Consider the following 11103-nt stretch of genomic DNA (forward strand, 5'->3'; position numbering starts at 1 on the left):
CTCTCGACATCTAGCTAACGAGCGACTAATCAGGGTCGAAAAAGTGGAAAAAAGGTTGTGTGGTTGACAAACGAATCGTACATACAGTCACCCTAATGACCTGTAAAGTAGGGAAACCAAGTTAAACAGTTTACCTCCCACCAAACTCGACGTTTCATTGCCTGCGCTATAGCAGTGAAGTCAGATCGCCCCCAGACTAAGGTCTAAATACCTGATCGCTAAAAAAAAAAAAAAATGTCACTTGGTGGCCCAGCTTTTTCTCCACACTACATCAACACAACCAAAATAAATTCACCTTGCTTACTGCCACCTTTCCTGCCCCTCGAAGGATTTGAGCACCAACAAAGACGTTTTTATGGACTGACATGTTAAGTTTCATTTAATGCGTTATACTGGTAAATATATTCATAGGATTATTCCTTTAGTCTTTTCCAACATTAGTGTAATTTGTTTCAAAAAGCAGCCTGGTTATTAACAGACCAGACATTGATCACAAATCAAAAACATATAAATCAAATAAAATCTTTTCCCCAAGCTATAGTGGTTTGGATACATAAAACAAACACCTGGATTCTATGTGCAATTAGCAAAATCATATCTGCAAGCCAAAATACTTATAACAAATCATATAGAAAGAGCAGCACTTAGCTTCCTTTGAGAGTAGCAGGTTAGCAGCCAACTGTGATGGACGCCCCGAAAAGCCACTACTTCTCCAGTTCCGGCGAATCAGGACATTTTCATTCGTTTTATGAGTTGTCCTTCCTTGTCTGCCTGTCTTGTGATATTTAGTAAGATTATTTTCTTGGCAGCCATTCTTTTAGTATGTCAGCGCTTGCATTGCTTTGGCCAAGCATGATCATGCAACAGATGCTATGAGCTCATAGGTAAACACTATGGCCCCTGCGCAGGGTTACAGAAATTGTTGTGGTGGAAGGTTGTTTCCTATATATGTCAGACGCATGATGTATTGTATCCTATTGTGGTGGAAAAATACATTACACACAAATCCCTCCTCTTGATATACTCTGTTGACAGACTGGTTATTACGTTCCTTTGTGTTGTCGTTCTGCCACTTGGAAACTTGAACGAATTGCCCATAACAGTGCCTTCAGGTGTGGCGCGTCATAGTTCAATTGTCTGTTTATGATTTGTTGCGTGGCAGCGCATGCCATGTCTCTGGTAAATCATACCATTTATAGTTACAGTGTCTTGGTTTGTCTTGAAGACTGGCAGTCGTGTATGATCTCTCCATTCAATGGATAATGGAAGTTTGGCGCACGTTGTTATTATGAATCGCCGTATTGCACAGCAGTGCAGACAGGTCACGACAGCAAATCAAGTTACTTACACTTATACTCACATGACTGCATTTGTATTTAGATATACATTCAATTTCAACCACTATAATATAATTAAGTGGAAAATGACAAAAAAAATGAACACAGGCTATGGAATCACTAATATTCATATTAATCTTAATATGTTGTGAGGAATAAAGCAAGACAAATACAATTAAATCACATCAAGGATAGACTAATGGTATATCTCATCAGGTTGCTCAAAGAGACGACCAAAACTATTATATAATACATTATTAAAGACCTAGTGTAATATGTTAATCATAAACACTTTATGCTTCGCTCGATATCCATTACAATATTGCCATTGGGAGGCAATAATTACTAACCTAGGAGCAATGCCGAGGCCTAGCCTAATAGATTGCCATAGAGACAAGTAACAGGGCACTACAGCAAAGCAATAGCACTATGACCTGCAGCAACTAGTTCACGTAGTATTTCCATTCTCTGCATGGTATGTACTTGCAAAAACAGGAGTCCGTTCAACAAATAGTTCAAAGATTCTGGATAATGTTAGTGTTGAACAAATACGCTGATTGGTGTTGAATTGGATAGCAGTTGCTTGTTTCGATAGTTGAGGCTTGTGAGTGTTGGACCTTACTAGCCCTAATAAAGATTACAGTACAGTCACTACAGTATGCCAACCTAGCCTTTAGACCTGGTCTGCAAAGGCCTAAAATGTTCACCAGAACAGGATAGAAGTCTGCTCCACTCGCAAAGGACAAAACATGTACAACCTCCACACAGAAGACGACCCCTACTTCCTGCTTGACAGAGCACATATGTACAACATAACCCTTACAGTTGAACTTCAAAGACATGTTTGTTCACTCCTGTGGCTGAGCGAGGAGATAGATAGTTAACAGAGAAAGAGCTCGAATCGAACTTTGGAATAGCAGACCTCAGAGATTTGAGTTCAAACAAAGTGTCTAGTACAGACTTCACGAGCATGGTGTGGATGTAGGACATTCAAGCGCATACATGGATCTTTTTACTCAAGAAGTACGCGCACTTCTGAATCCTATGTGCCATGGAGCTGGACCTACATAGTAGAGAGAGAGACCATTACCCACAGCTGCTAATTCAGCGATAGTAAACTATAAAAGAAGCTGCATATTATTCCACTAGAGAAAAGAGCACCGGGATACACAAGTTATAATATAAACTAAATTTAGATAAAGGACTTTACTAGAGTATTTCCATTCGATGCTAGAGTAATGTGCAGATAGCTGAATAAGATCATATGATACACATAATCAGTTGCCACTTTATTGTTACTATGAAGATTTAATGTGGGGCCTCGAATTGCTCTGATTTTATGGTAGGGAATTAGCTGTAGTACCATGTCTATTTTGGGCCTCTATTACAGATTGACTATGATTTATTCCAATCACGCACATTTCCAATCACTTTAGTCAGTTATACAATTATCTTTTATATATGCTCACTCTCCTGCTGTGGATTATATTCCCGCCTCTTTTCTCTGCACAGTGACTCCATCATCGCAGAAACTCAGTTGACAGAGTATAAAGCGATATACCAGATGGAACAAAGAAAGCTACTAATGAAATGGATAACATCGGGTCTGCGTAAGTGCCATCGAATTCGATATCGGATAAACATGCTTTTTGTCTTATTCATTACTACATTCATGTAGATCTTATATCGAGATAACGATCGAGTCCATTATATACTGGCACGTGCTCAAATGTGTTACCAATTGTTCCGTACCTCATAACCGGGACGTAACGCCTCTTTATCTAGTCATGTCACTACACACAATCTTTCTGACATTATTCATGTTAAAAAACTTTTAAAATCTGGATTCATACTTTTAGAACATAGGCAATATACAAAACATTGTTCAGTTTGACTACCTTATCAAAGCCTTTGGGTAATCTTCCATGGAGAACCCTTTCGCCTAACAAGTTTATATAGCATTCAGTGAGTGTATTTTATTCGATTCAAGAAAGGACAGTCTCATGAAGTGTGTGTGTTGATTCTCATCAAGCTTAGAGTGGATCTGGATATACTGCGCTTGACAAAGAAAGTTCTGCCTAATCATATATAGTTGTTATTTGGATTCTGAGGTAAAGACTGCTCGCAAAATTTCTCCGAACCATGGCTAACACCTACCATAGAGGACAAATAATGTGACATAGAAAACGGTAGGAAGTACGTACTCTCTGTATAGCCATTCAAACAAATGAACAAATTAAAGACAAAACTATGTTAATACAAAAATAGACCTCTCATGCCATGAACGGTGATCAAAAACACCGGTCGAACATTCCTTCTTCTCCTCACTTGAAGGCCAATTGTATAATCAAGATGGTACTACCAAGGACTGAATCTTTACTTGGCACAAGCATGTATCTAGCAATGCAGAACCAAGTTTATAGCTTAAGAAAGACTTCTGCATACAAAAGGCCACATTTAGACTTTAGCCCTCTCTCTCCCAGACCAAGTATCAATAACACTCTGCAACCAAGATAGCCATCATCTCAGATGTCTCAACTTTCCACTGTCAGGACGCCACCCATCACAAGTAGGCGTTTTGAAATTTTCCAATGCGCCGATGATCTCGTTCACGGATATCTTTTTCCTGCACCATCCACTTCAGACGCTGACATTAGTGCATTAAGCCGAGGTTTGTCTCTCATGTCAGCTAACTAACTCCTGAGAGGGTCTCCTCTCACTGATTGCTACACATCACCATGGAAACACTTTTGATCTCTGGACACATCGGTCCAAACACCTCTGTCGTCATGGAAGTCACGATGATTGGTCCATAACCTCCAACGCGAGCATGCTCAGAGCGAGCAGACTGTCAGGATAATGGTTAATGTGTCTATTTTCCTTCAACCCCATGTCCGTATGTGCCTTGGGAGTTTTTCATCCTCAACAAGCTGCTGCCATGGCAACGCTCCCTCGCCTTAAAACACGATAGTTGCTATAACACCTACAATGGTCAAAAGTGCTCAAACTTCACAAATGATGTTGCTAACAGTCCAAGCCGTAAGAAGACATCTATTTGACAGTTTTAAGATTTCTTCAAATGCCCGTTGCCTGGCAACACAATGCTCACTATCGAAACACGGTTTCTCAAACTTCAGTTCAAATGCTCCGAAATGGCCTAAAACTTCACCAGGTTTGGTAACGATGGCAGGCCATCAAGCACAATCTAGCATATTATGGGGTGTCCCATCAGAATGCCCGTTGCCATGGCGGACAGATCATATCGCATATCATCAAGTTACTTGCAAAGTTTGCTCTGTTCAACAATATTCTGCTGCTTTTCCAAGCCCTTTTAACTTTATTTTTCTTGCGCATCACACATTCAAGCCCCCAGTGTCATGGTATCATTTCAATCTAAATTCTTGCACTTCTTCTTACACATTAAGTTTCAGCATAGAGTTCAGCGTCAGCTTCAGCATAAAGCATTCCCACTAAGCCATTTCTTGCAGTAATTGCATTCTCTAGTTTATTTGTAAATTGAAAATCGTAATTATTTTCCTCTTGTCATGATTTTTTAAAATAAATCATACGATAAAAATCATGAAGAGAAACATAATACGATTCAATATTACAAATAAACTAGAGAATCGCAATTAACTGAGAGGCAAATGCGCGTAGGGGAACTGCTGTTATGCTGGAAAAGCCTGACGCTGAATGCTATGCTGAAACTTATGTTAAGAAGAAAGTGAAGAATTAGATTTGAAATGATACATGAACCTTGGGGCTTGAATGTGTTGATGAGAGAGCAAATAAAGTAAAAAGGCTTGGAAAAGCAGGCAAATATTTGAACAGCAAACTTTTGAAGTAACTTGATAGCGAATGATCTGTCGCCATCGGCAAACGGCATTTGATGACACCCCATACATATGCTTAGATGTGTTGATGCTGCATCGTTACCAAACCTGTGAAGTTTAGGCATTTCGGCTCGTTGCGAACTGATAGGTTCTGGAAGCAAAGCCGTGTTTCATAGTGAGCGTATTTCGGTGTGCCAAGGCCACACGGACATTTGAAAAGAATCTTAAAAACTGTCAAATATTGATCGTGGTCTTCGACGGCCATGCCGACTGTTGCAACACTATGCTGAAGTTTGAGCCACTTTTTGACCATATGTCCATAGGTGTCGATATACGCCAATATCGTGTTTTCAAGGCAAAGCGAGGAGAGATTGCGTTTGCCATGGGCAACGCTTTGAGGAAACTCCCGCGAAGGCACATAGACCATTTTTTGAAGGCTGGCCATTACCCATTTATGCCTTGGAAGTCTGCCTGCTCCGGCATGTCAGTTGGAGTTCAATTGACTCATCGCGATAATTCCATGACCAGGCCTGTTTGGATATTTGCAAGTAACGGATGTGTCCATAGATCAAAGGTTTCCATGGTGATGTGTAGCAATCAGTGAGAGGAGACCCTTTTCATTGTTCTGAATGAGAGACAAACCTCTTACATGTGAACGTTTTGAAGTGAATGTGAAGAACCGTGACAGATATCGGTGAAATTTCAACGCGTGAAGCATCTGAAGGAAGTTGAGCATCTGAAGGGTGCTTTTTGTGTACTTTCGGGTTAATAATGTGGCCTTTTTGGCAGATTAACTAAAGGTCTGCAGCTAATGCTGTGAGTAAAGATCAGCTTGAATTTACAATTGGCTTTAATGGAGACATGTTGATCGTTTTTGTCACTTCATGCCCTCAAGAGGCATTTTGTTTAATTATTTTTGCTTAATTTTGTTTCATTTTTGAAACTACGAGATGCTTTCCTACGTTTTTCATGACAACTTATGTCTCAGGAGTGTAGGGTTTGGGAATTATGGCAGGTTTAAAAATATATATATGAAGGCGAATTTCAAGCTGTCATCCACTCTAGCTTTGAGATCACACACCTTAACGAGCTGCTCAATACACACTGATGTTAAAATCTGAAGAAGGCCTCTTTACCAAGGTCTGAACAATGTTTAATATTTCTAAAAGTATGAATCAGATTTAAAAGTTTTTTAACATGAATAATGTCAGAAAGATGTGTAACATCTGAAGGGTTTCTCCATTGACTTCAATGTTAAACATTTGATGAATTATGGGATGTAGTATCTCTAGAATTATGAAAGTTATGAATAAGAAAAGTAATAGCCATCGATTCCCGACCGAGCTGAACGTTTTGATCTTTAAACTGAGTTTCTGCGATGTGGAATGTGGGAGAAGAAGAGGCGCAAAATAACCCAGCGGAATAATAAAGAATTGTGTGCGTTGAATAACATATAGTTGGAATGATGTATCAGTATTCCCACTAAATAAGCATTTTCACTCACAAATCTTCAGTACAAAGTGATAGCGTAATTCAAGACTATTTATTCACTACATTACTTTAGCAGATACAGTACAATATATTTATCCCGGTGTTTTCTCTGTGGGAAAATAGCAATTTTATAGTTTTCTGTGAATAGCAGCTGTGGGGCGGGTCTTCACCTTTAGCAGCTCTGGGATTGGTCGATCGCTCTCTTGGTAAAAGTCCAATCCTGTGATCCACTCAACGTCTCTGAGTCGTGCCTGATGGAACCACATGAGGTCTTCCACCCATTGAGATTCGGCTTCTGTACTCTATCGGTGCAAAAAGAAAAGTGAACAATTGAAGTTTCACTGTAGGTTTGTGATCATGTGTCGCCAAAATATATCTTTCTTCTGTGTTAGTTACATTTTTTTCCTTTGCATTGCTTCCTGTTCTGTGAACGGTCTAAGGCTAGAGTTGGCATACTGTAGTACTGTACTGTATCTACTAGGGCTAGTTAGTCAACTAAGCCTCACTATGAACAAAATGTATCTTCACCAATCGGTTTGTTCAATAAATCATCAAGATCTTTGCATTTTGTTGACTTGTATTGCAAGACTACCAGAGATGGAAATACTCTGAACGGTCTAGGCTTCTTTGTGTATCCTTATGTCACATTAGTGGGGCTTGAGTTATAATTTATTGCCTCCCAAATGCAATGATGTCTGGAATGAGAAGTAATGTTTATTCACATACTGTTTATATATGTTTGTGTTCTTTGTAATTACCTTTTATATCCTTTGATGATGATTTAATTGTATTTGTCTTGCTTTTACTTTCAACATATAAGTTTAATATTAGTGTTTAGCCTTGTGTCTTTTTTGTCTTTTCACAGGTTGAAATGAATGTTAAACTCATGCGTATGTGAGTATAAGTGTAAGTGTTTTTTACGGTGATTGGCAGGTGCAAACGCATTATAACTGCCCAAACCATTTCCATTAGGAGAAACACGCTGCAGTTTCAAAAACGATGATAATAAATGAATACAAATGTGCCCAAAAAAAAACAAATGAGGAAAGTATTTTCACCAATAGGACAACACATGCGTTGCATTAAGAAAACATCCACCAATTTACTGAAACATGCGCATGATTTACTAGTGTTGCAACAAAATGCTGCAAATGCAAAGCGCTGCAAATAAAAAAATGCTGCAAGAATCTCAAAACACAACGGAGACGGGGACACTAAAAAGTGATGCACATAGCTCGGACTGGAGAGTTTGTTTGGGATTATAGAGTTGGCCAACTGTCCTTGTTTCAGAGTTAGTCTGTTTCATAATTGTAAGTATTTTCTCAGTATATTTTAAATGACAAGGTTAGCTACGTTAGCTTTCCAGCTTGCAGCAGATCTGCAATAATTTCATAAGGAATCATGCAAGGACATTGTTGAAATAAGCCAACACAAGATTTTAGGTACATTTCCAGTGACAGTGACAGTTGGCCAATTTATAACTGCTGAAGGTCAACAAGCACTGCAGTCCCAGCTGTGTGTGTCACTTTTTAGTGTCCCTGTTTACGTTATGTTTTGAGTTTTTTGCAGCATTCTCTTCATTTTCAGCACTTTTAGTAAACCCTGAGCATGTTTCGTCATGTTGGTGAATGTTTTCTAAATGCTGCGCATATGTTGTCCTGTTGGAGAAGATGTTTTAAAATGTTCATGTGTTTTGGTACATTTCTGTCTTTATATTTGCATTGTTTTTGAGTGTTTCGGGTCGTTGTAGCGTGTTTGTACCTGTCGGCCACCGTAGAATTTCATGTGGAAAAAAGGTTTTAGAAATAAAATGAAGCACATTTATGCATCCAAAGGGATGAACCCTCCTTAATTCTTTGGTTTTGGTCTCACCTCTAACACTACCTCAAAACAAACACAGCCTCTAGAAACCTACGTTTTGTGGTGAAATTAATGTCAAAATCAGTGTAGCACTAGCAGGTAATCAGGACCTTTTCATACAATTATTTAATCACTCTTGGATTCAAAGACAAACTTTTTTGTAATAAATGGCAAAGATTGGACTACAGACACAATGGTTCATTTTGGTCTTTTCATTACCTCACAGTAAATGAACTTCCTGAGTGTCAGTATAAGGGAACATATTGACTGTTACACATGGGTAAAGAAGACACTGTTGCTTTGTTCAGGATCATGAAAGGCAGCCAAAGGGAGGCAGTTTCGGACTGAACCGTACAAAGAGTTTCAGTTTATCTGTCTGGTGTAATGTGAGGTGGATGGAAGAGGAGGATTGTGTAATCTTAAAAAGGTTATTTAAACATTGCTGTTCCTTACTTTGCAGCTTTCCGAGTTGTGGGATAAGTGAGGTAGCAGGAAGGAAACACTCTGCAGCTCGCCAGCACACTCGCTTACAGGTTGCTCATTGAACTTGCAGCTGGTCAACACTGCAAAGTAATGTGTGGGGATGGAGATGTTTGTGCCGGACACAAACCTGTAGTCAAATAAAAACACAGTCTTATTCGTTGGAAATGTACAACTTTTTAAAATAGACGATTTGTGTAGGGTCATCTCATTGGCTGTCATTGGCTCTGACCAACAGAAGAAAAATAAATCTTTTTAGCCTCTGACCATTTTTTAAAGTGTCTGCAGTCTGTTGCTCATGGTATTAGTGATGAAGCATACATCATAAGCAATGTTGGTTTACATTTAATTTATATCAAGTGATGATATTACATTAAGTTAGGATACATATTGCAAAAAAGGGTGGACCATGACAGGTTCCCTGAGAAACACCAAAGGACACTTCTTTTTGTATATGTGTATATGTTACAATGGTAACAAAACAATTTAAAATGTTAAAACGGTTCAAACCCAGTGCTTAAGGTAATTCATAAGATAATCATTACCAATTAAGTTGAACACAGGACATGAGTTGAAAAAAATCAGAACAAAGACCTCATGTGCCCTTCTTATAATTTAAACGGAAAAAAAAGTAAGTATTCACAGTGGTTCATAAATCAAGGCTGTCTGTTCCGGAAAAAATTAAACTGCAATATTACTAACTTCCATAAAAAAAAGAAACTTCACATACTGTTGGATCTGCTCTGGAGTGTCGTATTGTCCGTCGTAGTTGTAATCGAAGGCGGGTCCTGTCACCACGTTAATGCTGTTATAAATATATGCATATTTCTTCAATAGGGTGTTGTGAAAGTAGTCCCAGATCTCTAAAATAGGAAAGTAAAGCGGAAATTAAAGGGAAAAAAAATCTGAGTTGCGTACAGTATGGAAGCCTGTAATTTGTAATGTCGTGATATAACCAGTAACTTACTTTTAAACTCGGGGTACATTGGCACCACATTGCTCATTAGTAGAGCATCATACTTCTGATCCCCTTTTTCATTAAAATCTGCAAAAACACAGCAATAAACTGTCATTATAGGATGTGATAAAATTGTGAAAGGAATAATTGTAGTAAGCTTGTAAAGACAGAGGGGCAACATCAAGAATGCATCGTTTCTTCTGCTGAATTAGACCATAACTTGCATTGATTTAACCCATAACCCATAACTTACCACTATATGCCAAATTCCAGGGTCTGATTAATAAAATATATTGTGCTAATGATATTAAAAGTGAACATATTCTCATAAAGTTTTACATTTGAGTGCAATTACTCCTTTTTTGCTTCAGCACCAACACTATTAAGATGCTAATAATCTTTTTGCAACTGTGTGTGGATATTAGCACTGATCTTTGGGACTTGGACTTTTTTTTTTTTCAACAAAGGTTAAATATGTTGCATCTACAGTATGTGTTATTCTTCCGAGACGATGCAGTGGCTATTAGCCACACATAGGCCTATATCTAAACAAAGTATACAAATACAAGATTACAAGACAATGTTTAATGTTTTCATCAATATATTTTATGTGGTAAAATAGCTGTCTACTGCTATATTATTGCTCTGAATTTCAAATTGTGAACCAGTATTTGGTTCATTGCCTCAGAACTTGTACTATTTGCAATGATAAGACAGTTACACCTAATCTAATCTAAACTTGAGGTTGGCAGCACAGTTAGGGAGGCAGATCTCTCTTTCGTTTTGTCTTACTTGGTAAGGTTTAGCGGGCACCAAAACCGCTCAAATCCATTTGTGAGTTTATTTCTAAAGACTTTGTACAATTCTCAAAAAATGTAGACTTTTCTACAATCTTCTCACTTACTTTTGGGTTTACAGCTTTTAAATCTTTCAAATAATGGTTTACAATTGTTCACAGTTAAACCTCGACCTCACCTTTGAGAAATCAGGCACTCTCCTGCATCATCTTACCTAAACACAGTCTGATGTGTCTAATATAAGTATTCGGGCATCAGGTCCAACTAGAGAATGCAATTCCTGAAGAAATTGCTAGTGGGAATGCTTTATGCTGAAAAGCTGACGCTGAATTGCTATTCTGAAATGT

General features: G+C 38.4%; 1 protein-coding gene across 1 annotated transcript; it reads right to left on the reverse strand.

The window, feature by feature from the left end:
• Positions 1-6702: 6702 nt before the first annotated feature.
• LOC104966200 (ectonucleotide pyrophosphatase/phosphodiesterase family member 3-like) lies at positions 6703-10044 on the reverse strand. The gene is made up of 4 exons (XM_010795380.1): positions 9969-10044; positions 9732-9864; positions 8975-9131; positions 6703-6963 (listed from the first exon to the last, which is right to left on the reverse strand). The coding sequence occupies exons 1-4, from the start codon at positions 10003-10005 to the stop codon at positions 6790-6792; spliced, it is 501 nt and encodes a 166-aa protein (XP_010793682.1). The 5' UTR covers positions 10006-10044; the 3' UTR covers positions 6703-6789.
• Between the last annotated feature and the right edge of the window lie 1059 nt (positions 10045-11103).

The sequence above is a fragment of the Notothenia coriiceps genome, unplaced genomic scaffold (genome assembly GCF_000735185.1).
Source record: "Notothenia coriiceps isolate Sejong01 unplaced genomic scaffold, NC01 NC01_scaffold00037246, whole genome shotgun sequence".
NCBI lineage: Eukaryota > Metazoa > Chordata > Actinopteri > Perciformes > Nototheniidae > Notothenia > Notothenia coriiceps.